Source organism: Ursus maritimus, unplaced genomic scaffold (genome assembly GCF_017311325.1).
Source record: "Ursus maritimus isolate PB19 unplaced genomic scaffold, ASM1731132v1 scaffold_10, whole genome shotgun sequence".
Taxonomy (NCBI): Eukaryota; Metazoa; Chordata; class Mammalia; order Carnivora; family Ursidae; genus Ursus; species Ursus maritimus.
The window spans coordinates 70,819,783-70,837,006 of NW_024423344.1; the positions used below are offsets into that span (position 1 = coordinate 70,819,783).

Genomic DNA, 17,224 nt, shown 5'->3' on the forward strand with positions numbered 1-17,224 from the left:
TGCCACCTCTCCCAGATGCACCCCAAGAAGGGGGAACCATCTCCCCCAGTGCATCCCAGGGGATCCTCAGCTTGCACAGTCTGCTCCCGGGCTACCTGCCCTCCTTCTCCACAGGAGCACTGCAGAGCCCTCAGGGCTCCACACCATCCGGCCGCAGACCTCTAAAACTCCAGTCTTTGAGCCCCACTGGTTGTAAAAACTCACAAAAATCAGCCCCTCTCGTTTTCCCAATCAGTGGCTTTGGGAAGTGTTTTCCTTACACTTGTGTGCTCCTCTCTCTCTTTCCATGACAGGGCTCCCTCCCTTCTGCAGCACCTGTGGCCCATTTCTCCCCCAGTTCATGTCTACATACTGCCTACATTCCATAATGTGGCCTCTTCTCTCCCTCTAGTTGTGCAGTTCGTCCTGCCAGTCCTCAGATCGATTTCTCAGGTATTCGGAATGATTTGGTATCTAGCTGTGCTCCAGGGACGAGGCAAGCCTAAGGTCCTCCTCGTACTCTGCCATTTTAGCTCCTTGGTTTTATATTGTCAAACAATAAAAACTCAGCTGACTAATTTAACAGATTGAAAAGAAGAAAAAATTCTCTATCTTTTGAGATCTTCCAGGTGGACTAAGAATTAAATTTACATGAGACAAATTAACAGGAGAAAAAAAACCCAACGTTTTATTACATGTGCACAGAGGTCCAATTATGAAATTGAGACCTAAAGAAATGATCAAGACAGGCAATTACTATACTCTTTAGACAAAGACAATAAATCTGTGAAGAATTGACAGGACAAAGAAAACTTCGGGACCTTCGATCAGTAAAGAATTCTAAACAGAATTTGGGTCATGGAAGCAAATTAGTAAAAGGTAACAAACGTTGTTTATATAGCTTTCTCAGCTCTAAATTTTCCATCTCTGGTGATAAGGATGACACTTTACCTCCTGGTACAGGGAGAGTGCCTTTCACAGGGGAGATTCATTTCCTGCTTTCAGGGGGACAGAGGAGGGTCTGAGTGTCCTTGCATGGGCTGTCTCATAAGTAACTTTTATTTAAAATAACCAATATGCCAAAATGGCACATTTTAAGGCAACCTACCCTTGGGCCCTACAAGATCAAATTGGCTTTATTGAATGATTCATGAATGGGGCAGAATCCACTAGCAAATAAAAGCTGTGGAAGAAGAAAGATTTCTAAATGTTGGGGGTTGGGGGAAAGGAAGTTGTTAGCAAGTAATGCGTTGTTTTAGGCAGGGTCCTCCTCCTAAGAGGAGCCGAAGGGGTCTGTCAGTAAATTTCCTAGGTCAGTAGTGCTGACAGGGGAATTCCATGTTGACTGGTTAAAGGTTACATTGGTGGGGATTGAAATTGCAATCAAGTTAGTAGTAAGTCTTGGTTTGCTGATGTGGGGTCTTACTGTAAGTGACTCCATCTGGGTCTGTGGTTTTCTTTTTAACAATATGATCAGTCCTGTGACCTCTTACCTTTTGTTTCCTACTGGTCATCTTCCCTGGCTCCTTCAGCTCTAGGCACCCAGGCCTCTTTGCTATCCTCACACCCGAACCCACCAGACATGCCCCCAGTACAGGAATTTTGTGCTGGCTGTTCCTCCTCCAGTGGCATCTCCTTGGGGTCCTCACTTACATGTCATTTTCTCAGTGCAGCCTTCCCTAATCACCTCACCCACTCTTCCTATCCTTCTATCCTGGTCCCCTAATATACTGTGACCGCGTCTGTCCCCTCACTGAACTGCAAACTCTCCACGAAGGCAGGGTGCTTGTCGTTGTTGTTTTACCTTGAGCCTCCTGTGTGTGGAATCATGCCCGGCAAATCAGTATCCCAAGCCCAGTGCAGGTGGTAACTGCCCTCTTTCCTGTCACTCATTTGTGCATGTGTGTGCACGCATGTGTGTGTGGTTCTATGTAGTTTTATCACATGCTATATTCCGCTAACCAGCGCTATGATCAAGATAAAGGGCTGATCCATCACCAAAGTATCCCTCATACTACCCTTTATAGCCGTATTCTCTCTCCATATCCAAGATACTCTTTTTAAGAAAAATATAATGTAAGACTATGGAAAGGTAGCTTGTGGGGGAAGGGGAGCAAGAGCACCTGGCTCCTGGAGTCCCAAACAGACCAGGTTCAGCCGCTCCCACTGACAAAATCCAAAGGCAGAGAGACGAGAGGTGGTGACACAAGAAAGTTTATTTCAGTGAAGCCAACACCCAGAAGACAGTAGACTAGCATCTCAGAGACTATCTCCCAAGTGTCAAAATACTTCCAGGTTTACATAGGGAAAATGTGAGGAAAGATTGGTGGGTACACACAGGTGGACATTGAAGGTCAGGTCAATCATCGTTGAGGACTCAATCTCAGGGGGTCCTTTGGCTCAGGGAAGTTCTTATTGCCTGAGGGGGTAATTTTGGTTCCATGCAGGGGATACTTTGTCCTCAGGGTCTTTTTCCTAAGTTAAGAGAAAGCTGGAAAGAACTTACTTAGGTTTGCATTCCAAATGGGGGTAGAGAAAGTCCTCTTTCAGAAACAGATACATGATGTATTGTGGTTTTCTTATTTGTTTTTGTTTTTCTTTTTTTGTGATATCAGTGGCAGGACTATTTTACTATGAACCCTTGATGGGTAGGGTAGATCTGGGGACATGCCAGTCTTCTCCCTTCTCACACCGCAAGGAGCATTACAACTGCAGGCATATCTTCCCATGATCCTTGAGGTGTTGTTGAGTGGAAAAATTGCAGAAAAGGGATACAGTTGCAGAAAATGTTTTTTGGAGAGGGAAAAATTTATATACACTTATGTGAGCATATGAAGGTTTCAAGTCAATTTCTCATACCCTAACTCAAATGTTCTCTGGTTCTCTAACCCAGACTTTGAAGGACACTGACCCCTGAGACTTGCCAAGGTTACCATCCATCAACAGGTCACACATTCCATGCTCAACAAAGTCACTCCTCCTGACTTCCTTACCGGAATCTCAACGCTCTCCTCATTTACACTTAAACAACAGATTTGTAAGACAAGCAGAGGTGTGTTATGAATCCCACCCTGTCAGCACCTACTTTGCACTTATTTTTCCAACTAGATGTGGTGTTCAGGAGAGGAATTCCTGCTATGCTGGTGTGTCATTTGAGGCCCAGGGAACACACACAGGCCATCAGTGGCAGTGTCATTGTGAAGGATTGAAATGGCAAACCTCTCAGGCTGAGGGGAAAACAGACTTGTGCAATGAGAAACACCTGTTCTGGAAACTTCTAGAGTTTTTGGTAAAAACTCCTAAGGCTTTATTTAGCAGAGCCACAAAGTGAAGGAAGTAATAATTCTTCAGCCATTTCAGTTACTAAAGTTTATACTACTAGCATAATGTAGAGACAACCTCTTTGCTGATTAAAAATATTATGTTCTGTGTTTTGTCATTAATCTTGCTGGAATTGATCTTTGAATATAGTGTGTGCTAGGGATCAAACTGCTTTTCTTCCCTATATGGGTACCTGTGATATTGTGATTTATAATAAGAAATACGTATTTGGGGGCGCCTGGGTGGCACAGCGGTTGAGCGTCTGCCTTCGGCTCAGGGCGTGATCCCGGCGTTCTGGGATCGAGCCCCACATCAGGCTCTTCCGCTATGAGCCTGCTTCTTCCTCTCCCACTCCCCCTGCTTGTGTTCCCTCTCTCGCTGGCTGTCTCTATCTCTGTCAAATAAATAAATAAAATGTTTAAAAAAAAAAGAAAAAGAAATACATATTTGGTGTTTATCCCCATTTCTGGCACTCAGCTCCTAAAACCCTTGGAATTTTCAAAGAGAGTGATCAGTGTGGCTTTTGTGATGGCAATGAGGCGACTTTTGTAGAGTAGCTAGGGATGGGGTCTGGCTGCCAAGAGAACCAACTGGGTGATTAGTGAGTTGGAACTTTTAGCTCCACCCCCCCTAATCTACCTAGGAGGGAAGAGGGGTTTGAGGTTGAGTCAATCACTAACGGCCAGTGATTAAATCAGTCGTGTCTCCACAATAAAACCTCCGTAAAACCCCAAAAGGATGGGGGTCAGAGAGTTTCCAGACTGATGAGCCTGAACCATGTGCCACTGGGCCCAAGAACACCTTTGTTGAGGACCTCATCCTATGTATTTCTTTATCTGGCTGTTGATTCATAGCCTTTGATATCCTTTGTAACAAACCAGTAATCTAGTGAGTAAACTGGTTTCCTGATTTCTGTGAACCGTTGTTGCAAATTAATTGAAACCAAAGAAGGGGTCATGGTAATCTGTGATTTATAGCCAGTTGGTCAGAAGTACAGGTAACAACCTGGATTTGAGATTGCAGTCTGAAGTGGAGGGCAGTCTTGTGGGACTGAGCTCTTAACCGGTGGAATCTGATGGCATCTTTAGGTAGAGAGTGTCAGGATGGAGTTGAATTGTAACCAATTGGTGTCTGAGAATTGCTTGGTAGTGTGGGGAACCCCCCACACATTGGAATCATTAAACCCAAGTGTCCCAGCTCCTTGCACTGCAATGTGCAACCTTTCTCCAGCCTTCCTGCTGTTTTGATTGTAGGTTGAGTTTCCACATACACGCGGGTCTGCGTCTGTTTATGCAGCCCTATTCTGTTATTGTTGTATATACTTAGGGAAGTATATGTAGGTGGTAGAACTAGTTACAGGCACCCCTACTGGATTTTGTATCCCTGCACCAATATCACACAGTCTTAAATACTATAGCATTATAAAAGTCTTGCTGCATCGTGGGGAAAGTTCTCACAATTCATCCTTCCTGAAGAGCATTTAATTTTTCCTGTACTTCACAAGCCTGTACATTTTTAAAGAAAAAGTTCACAAAGTTCCACATAAATAGGGTCAGGGTGTATTTTGGTTGGGATTACATTGAGTCTATACACCATGTGGTGGAGAAATAACATCTTTCATACTGATTTTGATGTAATATTTTTTAATTAAATTAGTTTTTTTAAGTTTTTATAATTTTCTCTGTAAAGATCTTGCCATTTTTGTTAGTCAGTTTCTCAAATATGTTATTCATAGTTTTCAAAGCTATTTTACGTGCTATCTTAAACATTTTTATTTCGTTTGCTGTTACTAACTGGTATGTTGAAATGTAATTGAACTTTGTATGTTGGTTTTGTATTTAGCAAATGCAAAATCCTCTTGTTAATTCCAACAATTTATCTGTAGATTCATTCGGGTTTTCTGTGTACTGAAGCTGGTATCTGCCTTTAATGACAGTTTTATTTATTATTTTTTCAATCCTACTTTCTATTTTTTTTTCTACATTTACTGTGCTTGCTCAGACCTCCAGCAATATGTTTTTTTGTTTTTTGTTTTTTAGGTTTTTTTTGACAGAGAGAGAGAGACAGCCAGCAAGAAAGAGGACACAAGCAGGGGGAGTGGGAGAGGAAGAGGCAGGCTCCCAGCAGAGCAGGGAGCCCAATGCAGGGCTCGATCCCAGGACTCTGGGATCATGACCTGAGCCGAAGGCAGATGCTCAACGACTGAGCCACCCAGGCGCCCCCTCCAGCAATATGTTGAACAGTAGTGTGTGATGGTGGGAATCCTCATGTTCCTAATTTCAAAAGGAATGTTTTCAGACGTAGCGGGTAGAATAGTGGCCTGAGAAAGATATGTCCTAACATGCCTACCTGTGAAATGTACTTACTTAGAAATAAAGGCTTTACACATATAATTAAAACTTTCAACATGAGATCATCCTGTTTTTAGGGTGGGCCCTAAATCTGATAACTAGTGTCTTTATAAAAGAGAAGGAAAAGATACAGAGACACACAGAGGGGAAGACCACTATGAAGACCTAGGCAGAGACTGGAGTGATGTGTCTATAAGCGAAGAAGCACCCAGAATTGCCAGAAGCCACCAGAAGCTAGAAGAGAGGCATGAAGGGAGAGAGCTTCTGGAAGGAACCACCACTGCCAACCCCTTGGATTTCAGACTTCTGGCCTCCAGAAAGCTGAGAGAATAAATTTCTGCTGTTTTAAGTCACCAAGTTTATAATAATTTGCCGAGGCGGCCCTAGGAAACTTACACAGGAGATAACATAGGAAACCCTCCATGATTCAGGGGATAAGGAAGGATCTTTTAAACAAGTTGCAAAAAGCACTAGCCATAAAAGAAAAGATTGATGTATTCCTCCATGTTAAAATCATCATCATTTGGGGCAGGAGCGGCACCGGCCAGGCAGTCAGGCTTCGAGAAGGCTCTCAGTGCACTGGCCTTGCCGCCTGGATGCCCAAGAGGAAGGTCGGCTCTGCCCAAGGCTGAGGGAGGTTGTTAGCCAAACCTGCTCCTGCAAAACTGGAAATGAAGCCAAAAAATGCGAAAGGAAAGGATAAATCTTCAAACATGAAGCAGGAAACATGAAAAGGAATGCTCATAGTAGCTTTCACTGGAATTGCCAAAAAATGGGAACAACCCAAACGTCCATCTACAATAGAATGGGTAAAAGAGCAATCCTATTCGTCTGATGAAATCCTGTGTCCATGTATAAATGAATGTACTGCCACTATATGCATTAACCGGCAAGTAACAACAGAAATATGTTCAGTATGATTCCATTTATATCAATTTAAAATTAGGCAAGATTCAACTACATTGCTTAGGGAAGTATATGTAGGTGGTAGAACTGTAAATTAAGTGCAAAGAAAAGGTGGTCACAGCCATCACAGTAGTGGTCACATGGGAGCAGGTGAGCAGGAGATAATAGGGTGAGAGACAGACGGCACTTCTAAAGAACCAGCAGCATTCCGTTCTGAACCCGAATGGTAATATCAAAGCAAATCAGAGCTAAACAGTAAAGTGGCACCAAAAAAAAAAAAAAAAAAAAAAAAAAAAAAAATTGTTACTCGGGACTATTGCAATGGGGAAAGGAGATCTCAGTATAAAACCAGCTCAATTCCAAATACAGCATGAGCAAGTGGGAATATACAGCCAAGGAACAGGGTGGAGGTCATTGGATAGAAAATTACTGAGGAATTGTTGGGGTTATGGGGGGATTCTCGCAAATCTGACCTAACAGGGTTCTTGCTGAGAATATACCAGTGTGATCTAATCACCTGGGGGATAGTGGAGGACCAGGAACCCTACTAGATAACAGAGTGATGGGATATGGAGGATGGGATTCTTTCTAAACCAACTTAGCTGAGTGCTTGTGCAAACCAGATATTACAAGGAAGTGCAGATAGCCCTTGAAGGTTCAGGAGCTAGACTGAAGCTTGGTCAAGCAAAGAATCTTTGTCAGTAATTACACGGGTGTTTTCTTATAATTACCTTCAAGATGCAGATATGTTTATATTCTTCTGTGTATAGGATACATCCCACGATTAAAAAAATTTGCAATAGATTATTTAACCAGTGGGTAGATGAAAGGGAAAACTATTGGGTAAAGGAATTTGTAGGACATTATATTATGGTTTCACTGTTAAGCTTTCTAGCTCCTTTTTAATTCTCTTAATCACATTTCAAGGTGATTTTTCAATATCCACCCATTCGATATTGAGTCTTTCTAGTTACAGGCACCCCTACTGGATTACTTGGAAGATCATGGTCTCTGCAGTCAAGTTGCTTCAAATCTGGCAATGACACGATTGCTACCACACCGCGGGTTAACAATAGTAATACAAGTATGCAGATGGGGAGATTCGGAAGAGGGATTCCTGAGGTGTGCACTGGAGGGTATCCAAGCCAGAAGAAGACAGTCCTAGCATTCCAGACGAAGAGAAAGCATAACCAAGGAAGGTAAGAAGCAAGGCCTCAACAGAACGGTAAGGGACTGGTGTTGCTGGACTTCAGGGTACATGTTAGGAGTTGGTGAGAAACTGGATTACAGATGCAGGCAGAAGCGGGTTATGAAAGGCCTTGTAAGGTACCGGAGTTAGAATCATGTTTGGCCATGAAACTGAATATCCAAAGTCACAGTGGCATAAAGACCGCAGTTCACTGCTTTGTCACATAAACCATGTGTCCGGGTGAGTGGTGGCTGCCGTGATGCTCCACACGGAGGCCAGGGCCCAGACCCCCCTCTGGGCACCGCTCCACAGTCCAAACACAGCTAATAATCAGCCCAACACAGGCCCTTAAAATAAAAGTGGTTTTATTATAAAATTTTAAAACCATGCTTTAAAGGATCGTTATGGGAATACTGCATCATAAGAAGAAACATATGTTCATAATCCAATCACACAGTGGATTTTATACTGTCCATGGAATTAATATTTAAAAAACATTCTTCTTTTCAGTTAAGAAGAGTCTTCAGAGCACCATTATTTGAAGGGAAGGTATTTTGCATATCAGAGTTCATCTTTGGTCTGCAATTAAGAAGCAAAATATTTAGTGCCATAAAGAAGTCTTAGATGAGTCAAGAAAACTTACGTTAGTCTATTATTTTCCCCTAAATATGGGAGGAGAAAAAAGGCAAGTTGGTGCTGGAGGCGTGTAGGACCTAGACTATGCTTGGCATCGCCCCGGGGGGAAAGTCACATTGTGGTTTTTGGGACTACGATGAACAACACAGACATCTAAGTGTCTGCATTCCTGTAAAGGGCCTGTGCTGTGAATCACGACAGTGAAGGGCTAGAGCAGTGAGGAGGAAATTAACAAGGCCACTCAGTATGCCATTCAGGGGAAGATACTGATTTGGCACTCCTCAAAATCACTTAGACAAAGAGCAAAAATTTAAAAAAGGCCGGGGGGGGGGTACTGGAGAAAGGAGCTGCCCGGTTTCCTCTGGAGCCAACAAGTGTTATGATATGAAATCACCAATCTCATGAGGGGGTACATTTCAATTCTGGAATTTTTTTTTTTTTAAGATTTTTATTTTTATCTCTACCCCCAATGTGGGGCTCGAACTTACGACCCCAAGATTAAGAGTCACATGCTCTACTGACTGAGCCAGCCAGGTGCCCTTGATTCTAGCAATTTTTATTTGCTCAATGGCTTTAATTCACTTTATGAATTTCCAGCACCAGCAGGGGTTAACACTGATGAAGTGCCACTTCTCTAAGGGTTAGTTACTTAGTGGCAAGCCAGTACTCCCAAAGAACAAAATAAAAACAAAATAACCGAAACTCTGATGTGTAGCACCTGCTGTTGTCATGGTGACTGTCCCACCAGGTAGATTCCAAGCTACCCGAAAGTAACCGGTGTGCAAAATTCCTGAATATGTCACAGCCTGTATAAACTGGTTCCATCACGCCGCTGGGGACAGTGGTCACTTTATTCCTTTTAAAACCTCCTTGTGAGACAGGCATAATAATTGCCAAATCTGCCTTCTCATCTTTGGTCACAATACCACAGTTTTGAGTTTGTCCATTTACACACTTGAGGATATTGCTTGGAATAACGTCAAGCCTGTATATCGTATATGTATGGAATATATACGTATACATAGATATATGTATATCTATGTACAATTTTATACAATGTATGTTTATTGAAACAAAAGACAAGTTCAATCAAAACCACCCTCCCCTGCCACATCATGTCTTTATACACAACCAGGCGCACAGTCTGAAGATGGAGACTGGTTTTAGGTCCTAGCTTTGCTATAATCCAGCTAGATGATTCTGAGCTAAATTCTTCTTCAGGCTGTTTTTTTTTTGTTTTTTGTTTGTTTTTTTAAAGATTTTTAAAATTTATTTGACAGAGAGAGAGACAGCCATCAAGAGAGGGAACACAAGCGGGTGTGTGTGTGTGTGTGTGTGTGTGTGTGTGGCAGTGAGAGAGGAGGAAGCAGGCTCCCAGGAGGGAGCCCGATGCTGCTCCATCCCCTAACTCCAGGATCACGTGCCCTGAGCCAAAGGCTAAGGACTGAGCCACCCAGGCGCTCCCAGGCTCAGTTTTTTAACCATAAAATGAAGGCACTTACTGAGTGACCCCTAAGGTCCATTTTAGACTTACAAATCTATGTGACTCTGCCCTTTATAAATGAAAATCAGTATACGCTGGTATCAACAGAGATTGCTTCTTAAATGAATCATCTGATAACATGAATAATCATGGTTATATATTTTTTTCATCTCTAAACTGAGGTAATGAGCTTGGCCAAACCTATCTCACAAGACGCATGTGAACATACTTTCAAACTGTAAACATCTATTCAAATGCCATGGGGTCTGAATTCTCATGTTAAAAAAAGGCTTTCCTCCACTTGGCTGGAGTTCGGGGGGGGGGGGGGGCAGAGGTGGGGATCCTGGGTCTTCTCTCTTATCTACATGTCAGCAGCGCCCTTTCTTCGGCCTGGTTGTCCATGGCATCCGCCTCTCTGGTGGGCTGAATTGCATAGAGGCCCCCAGAGGCGCTCAAATTCTTGCTGTCTGACTGAAGGATTAAAGGAACAAATGAGGACTTGGAACAGCACTAGTTCTTACTCTGATGCTGGCCAGTTCTGGTTACCTTTTTCCTGTGGCAGGTGCAAGGAAAGAGGTCATCCTCAGTCTGTGGTTCCACCATCTTCATGCCCTCTCGGATTTGGGGCTCATTCACTTGCAGACTGGCATATTCCTGTGTGAGCAACAATTCAAAAGTGCGCCTTATGTCACTTAAAGTACATTTACCAAATTAGATACGCTAGAATTTGCTAGAATATGGTCCTTTTAGCCCATATGTGACAAGTTGTGATAAGCAAAATTCTTCATACTCCCCTTAAACACACAACAACAGAGCTTCTGAGAGGTGGCTGTCCTTTAGACACTGGCTGCCTATTGCTAGTGGACCTCTCCTGATTCTATCCTTTATTTATGTGACTTGTAGGGTTTTGGTTTTACCACCGTCTGCCTTGAAGTGAAAATAATGGTGCACACGATCTCCCCTAGCCTGGGAGTTTGAGGACAGAGCAGATCCCCACCATGGCCCGCGCAGCCTGGGCCACCGTCTTCATTTATAATGTGTTGCCTTGGTTAGGCTCTGGGCTGGGCGGCGATGCTCCAGCAAATGCAATCTGAATGAATGAATTGTTTGAACACAACCCCGTGGAGCTTTAGGAATTCAGACAGTAAATCCCGTGATCCTTCAGTGTGCACACTTCACCTTCCCCAGCCCTGCACCATCCCCTGGGAAGGTGACAAAGGGGGAGGAGCCGGTGCACACCAGAAACAGACCGACTTTGTTCTGTAGAAGAGTCTAAGATTTGGGGCTCACTACCCGGATTTCTGAGATTAAAACAAAAATCTTAATTTAGATCTACTCGTATTATTAGCAAATTACGTGTTTACTACTATGTTTTTTTTAAAACATCCTTTTAAATGATCAGATATACTTTGATTATAATTCCTAAATGCTTAGGCCCATGTAAACACTTTCCAAGAGACGTCATGGCCCAATGGGGTCAGCATTATAGGTCTGAAGATACTGTGCATGTTTAGACAAAGAACTGGTAAGGCAGCAGCAAGACTGTACAAAAAGAAGATACAGAACCACGCACAGTAACACAGTAACTTTGCAGGATCAGAGGCCAATTTCCTAACCATACAGCACAGAGTGCGAACATAAATACTTTCCCATCATGTTGTAGCATTCTCCTCTAGCTAATCTTTGGTTTTGTACTATTTTCATTACTCTTTGATGTTGGTCCCTGGTTTTTGCCCATAGAAGTATATATATATCTCCTTATATTAATATACTTTAAGAAATTATTAAGTGAAATATTATTTGCTGCTAACATGTCCAATTACAAATTGTATGTCTATTCTCTTAGAAAATACTGACCTGGAAAAGTTTAAAATAATAACAGAATATGTCATCACCCATGAGATTATTTCTTGCAAATTCCTGTCCTGCTTTTGCTATCTTCTTTGCCTGTGGGAACAATGACAACAGAAGCCTTTAATGGAACATATTTTTTTCCCATGCAGACATATGCAAACTGATCTTCAGAGCGCATGGATAGTGGGACAATGGCAGAAGGAATATCTTTGAGAGTAGTCTTATGTGGTAAAGGGAACATTTAAGGGGGTATGCTCAGATGAAAGGGAGGTTTTTTTTTTTTTAGACTTGAAAGTTTGAGGAATCATACTGGACTTTCTAGAATTAAGCCTCTCTCTTGCAGAGAGAGGGCACATGTTAAATGGAGTAACAATGACTTTGTAAAGTAAATGCAAGACAAAGCTTGATGCACTGCCTTAACAATTCTCAGCAATTCGTTTGAAGTTTACTTCATGCAATCCCGCCTTTTAATCTACAGCAATTAGTTTTTCTTCCTGCCGGACCTGCCATCTCAATTTCCATGCTGCTAGCAGAGATGAGGCAGTGCTTGGGGCTCTGATCAACCTGACCAAAAGGGACAGCATACTCGAGGCCAGCCTTTAGCTTTTTGTTTCACGTGTGGAATGGACAGTGACTCCAAGCCCAGACACCTGTGTTCACCCCGAGGGGGGCTGATGTGCTGCCATGGGGACTTGGTGTCCCACTTACAGGTAAGGGTCTCTCTCTGACCATCCTGAATGCTTTTCAGGGACACGACATTTACAATGAACCTCTGCTATTGGGGTCCTTACCTCTTCATCATGATCTTTTGCCCATTTGAGTTTTTCTAGGAGATCACTCAGGTTGCTTTTGACGGGAATGTAGTGTTTCCAGGGCTGCAGCTCATTGTAAAAGTGCTCGTAGTAGATGGAGTCCTGCTTTAGCACAACACTGTCACCGACTAGGAGGTACGGCAGGCGATACGCGGCGACAGTGCCATCGATGTTTATTTGATACTTATGCTGCAAGACAGCGGTAAAATAAAAGCCGTCATTAAATGGCCTTTCTCCACTCTTTATTTTCCTCCTCCTTCCGCACTGAAAGCCTCATCATTGTCGGGTGCAAACTGGCCAGATTTTGCCCTCTGTCTCTGCCATGGAGTAAATGCTATCCTAGAACACCTGACCTAGCGCTGAAGGCTTATTGCCATGCTCTCCTAAATTTCACAAAGGGTCCACGAGTCTAACGTTACAGCAGACAGTAAAAGAACAAGACTGCTGTCCTAGGAAAGGTAGATTTATTGTGACTTTGTAATCTCTCTACTGCTTTACTGATCACATGTGAGCACCTAACGATGGCGGCCTATGCCACGTTAACCATACCTTTTAAACACCAGATGGCTACACAAGTCTTGAGAAGAAATTAACAAGCTCTGGGGCAAGAGCATTTATGAATAAAAATATTCATAGAGCTGTGATAATCACTTCGTCTTTAGTTGTAGCAAATTCAACAGGTAGGAATAAAGCAAAGGCATGACAGAACACCCTCTAAGGAGGGATGGCTGATAAGAGCTCTCCTTGGTTCTGTAACCATTTCTTTCAAAGGTCTTTGTGATATGCATATGGAGGAAACACTGACATTTCAACTTAGGCATTATGGAGGTCTACCTGCTGCCACGGAACCCATCAAAAGAACCAAAAGAAAACTTGGCTATCTACAGCACAGAGAGAGCTTGCTAACCACTTGCCTTCCCACATACAGAGGACAGGTGACTACCTTTTGTCCACCTTTCATTCCATGACATGGGTCTTCAGAAACCACTTAGTGGTTTGGAGAACAGGACGGTGTCCCACTGCCCAGAAGAAGGAGTTAGGAAAAGGATCCATCCCCAGGAAACATGAGTGATCCGCATCTCCCTAATCCTCAGAATTCCCAGGCAATCATTCGGATGGGTTTCAAGACATTTCCCCATCAGAGACTCTGATAAGAGACACCTGGTTTATATCTTCTTTAGTCTGTTGCGATGCTCTGGGAGAAGTATTTGTAAAATCACATACATATATTTAATAATAAGAAGGATTTGGAGCTGAAATGTGCTTACCTTGAGGGTCAGTTGGGGAAAAAATTCTAGCTCTACCCAGGCCCCAAGTTCCCTTGATGCATTATTTGTACAACCCACATTGCCAAAGCAGTTCCTGGGGCCTCATGCCTTGATGTTCACTAAATTTTGTGCCCACCTCTCTCACCCCCCTATAGTTTATAGGCCTTAGTTTCCCTCCCCCAAATGAAGACATTTGGGAAAACAAAAAGGATTGGACAAAACTGATGTCATACCTTGAAGAAATCAAAAAATGAAATGTGTTTCACAATAGGACCATACAGGCTTTCATCATGTTTAAAGAAGAAGAAGTTGGTGAAGGCAGCGTCTATGAGTTCTGGGTGTTTCCTGCTGAGCTGAACCAGCTCCAGCCTCTCTCTGCGGCTGTCACGCCCTCTCCAGACTGCGGTGGAGTTCTTGCTTTCCCAGGGAGGACCCGTGTTAGCTTGCACAGACATCATGTCCAGACTTACTCTGGAAGACAGAAAGTACCACAGATTTTCCTCCCAAACCATCACAGCACAAAGGTGGCTGAGAAAGAACTCAGCAAGGAAAGAAAACCAAGGCTCTGGGTCATCTTAGACCCGTCTCTCACCGGCCCATGCTTTCTAGAACAGAGTCCGTCAAGTCGTACGTAGGCATCACGATATCCTTGGAATCCGTGGAGCCGCACCAGGAAAAGATCGGATGGATGTGTGAGCTGGATTTCTTTTTTTCCAAAGGCCAGTCTCCCAAATTAACAAAAAACTCCACATCTGGCATTTTCACCTGGAAACAGACAGTCAAGAGCTAATTTATATTAGCTGCAGTGGGTAATCCCTCATGTGCATCAATGTGTGGGGAGAAGCAGCCCCGTGCACGCAGTCTTTCCACCCCAGCTTGGCCACATAAGAACGGGTCTCGGGTCTGGAACACTTCTTTACCAAGGCATAGAGCCCTCGCAGTCTGGGCTGGGCTCACCTCCTCGTGAGCGGATGTACTTCTTGTTCTGCTTAAGTGCCGGAGTCCACCGCCCTCAGGCTGCCCGGCTTGCTGTATTTCAGACCTCACAGGGAGGGGTCAGGGAGCTTCTACTGAAGCAGGAAGTGAGGTGCTTGCAGCCACAGGGTAAGGGAGGTCCGGGGGTGCGGCGGGGGGAGCAGATCTGCAGGCCCAGAGGGACCGCCACACAGCAAGGGACTGGATCTTGTTCCCTGTCCTCTGCTGTAAGTAGGCGCTACAGCCCTTGAGGCTGGTATGCGTGCTGTCTGCCCTCAGCAACCTCGAATCCCGCTCAGTTTTCTTCCTTGGGTGGCATTTACCTGCTTTTTCACTTTGGCCAGATGCACATGATATCCTATCCTGCAGCACAGCCAGACCACCCAGTGAGTGGTGAAACACAATAAAAATTAGAAATTGTAGGGCGCCTGGGTGGCTCAGTCGGTTAAGCGTCTGCCTTTGGCTTAGATCATGATCCCAGGGTCCTGGGATTGAGTCCCATGTCAGGCTCCCTGCTCAGTGGGGAGTCTGCTTCTCCCTCTACCCTTCCCCCTGCTTGTGATCTTTCTCTCTCTCAAATAAATAAATGTCTTAAAAAAGATTAGAAATTGTACCAAATGAAATACCAACTTTACAAGCTTCAGGTGATGATAATTACACTAATTTGAATAGTGGATAATTTTTCAGAATATTGTCATATATAAGCATACCAGGTTTCCTTTCCGTAACGTGCAAATTGGCCAATAGACTAGCTTCAAAAAGAGATGAAATGACAAAGGTAATCTCAGCTCTAATGCTGCCAAGAGACTCTAGGATGGTCAGAGATAGAAAGGGAATTGCTGGAGCACAATTACAGCACAAAGCACTGGGACTCTAACCCTAGTTCCCGGTTATTGAGCCAGATATGCCCATTTAAGAAATATGCCCCCCCCATCCAGATACTAGGGGGACCAGAATCTGAACTCTGGAAGCCCAATACCAAAGCCAGCACTAGGGATTTCCAAGCTAGACCACCTCTACTGACAAGTGGCACAAATGTGTTCAAAGAACCTGTTTTTTTCTTTTCTTCTTCGTTTTTTTTTAATCGAGCCACAGGTAAATGTTTGGGATATTATAAAACAAGACATATTTTTTTAAGGCAAGAACTGTTTTGGTCAGTCTTTGAAACATCTTGAGAAACTGGAGTCCTGAAGAGCAGTCTTATTGTTCCAAGGAATGACACAGATGAGCAAGGAAAACTTGCCAGCATCTGATGTCTTAGCTGAAGGAGGCAGAATACAGATGCTTTGTAGCTGCCTATGTCCAGAATAAACTCACTATAAGTGCTCTGCAAGCTGGAGAAGGTACTGTGATTTTCCATGAGCAATTCAATCAAGATATAGACACAGATTATCCAATAAATTATTATTAAGCAATCGGTAACAATGTGGGTATAGTTTTTCCTATCAGCCAGTTTACTGTCACTGTGAGGTACTCCACTCTAACCAGGCGAAAAGCACATTACACTGAGGAACAGGATTCAGCATACAGCAAGCCTTCTCTGGGCTCAAAGTAGGTTTCGTGCTGAAACAATTTTATTCTAAGACATTTTCCCTTCTAGGGTATTGTTGTGGGTTGAAATCTGTCCCCCCAAAAGATAAGCTGAAGTACAAAACCCTTGTGTCTCAGAATGACCTTATTTGGAAATAGGGTTGCAGATATAATTAGTTAAGCTGAGGTCATACTGGAGTAGGGCGGGCCCTGGTCCAATATGACTTGTGTCTTTACCAGAACAGAAGCGAGAGAGACACACAGGGGGAGCCATGTGATGAGGGGCAGAGGCTGGAGTGAGGTGGCTGCAAGCCAAGGAGCACCAAGGATGACCAGCAGGCCACCAGAAACAGGGAGAGGAAGGAAGGGTCCTCCCCTACGGGTCTCTGGGGGTTGGGGGCGGGGGCATATGGCCCTGCTGACACCTTGCTCTCAGACTTGTAGCCTCCAGAACTATGAGCGAACAAACATTTCTGTTGCTTTATGCCACCAAATTTGTAGGAAATGCACGCAGTTATCCTATGTGACATAAAACTTCAGAATGGTATTATACGAAGGTTCCAGAATAGAACACCACTGATGCTGTTATTTTTAAAAATTATATAGTAAAACCTGGGCTGAAACTGTCTATTACACCTAAGAGAAAAGAAATACTTACTTTTCTAGTCAAAGAAAGTAGTATGGCATCCATGAAAATTCGAAAACCTACATGTTCACCATGAGTCTTGATATAAACCTGCAAGAGAATTGAAAATTTATGCAGTTAATCCAGAAACTGTTTTTCTGTCAACTTTATTTCCATTTTGTTTATTATGTTAATCTAAAAGTACTGGCAGATTTCATTGAGGTAAAGCTTATCACAATGATCCTCAGAATGATATATATATATATATATATATATATATATTTTTTTTTTTTTC

At 43.4% G+C, this 17,224-nt stretch overlaps 1 protein-coding gene across 1 annotated transcript in view; it reads right to left on the reverse strand.

Annotated features, from left to right (window-relative positions):
• Positions 1 to 8,094: 8,094 nt before the first annotated feature.
• The window catches only part of POGLUT2 (protein O-glucosyltransferase 2), a 12,348-nt gene continuing 3,218 nt past the window's right edge, over positions 8,095 to 17,224 (reverse strand). Inside the window, exons 4-10 of the mRNA XM_008684984.2 lie at positions 16,963 to 17,040; positions 14,392 to 14,564; positions 14,033 to 14,270; positions 12,511 to 12,720; positions 11,723 to 11,812; positions 10,412 to 10,519; positions 8,095 to 8,325 (exon numbers count right to left, since the gene is read on the reverse strand). Coding sequence (XP_008683206.2) covers positions 8,308 to 8,325; positions 10,412 to 10,519; positions 11,723 to 11,812; positions 12,511 to 12,720; positions 14,033 to 14,270; positions 14,392 to 14,564; positions 16,963 to 17,040 — 915 coding nt within the window. The 3' untranslated portion in view covers positions 8,095 to 8,307. The remainder of the gene's footprint in view (positions 8,326 to 10,411; positions 10,520 to 11,722; positions 11,813 to 12,510; positions 12,721 to 14,032; positions 14,271 to 14,391; positions 14,565 to 16,962; positions 17,041 to 17,224) is intronic.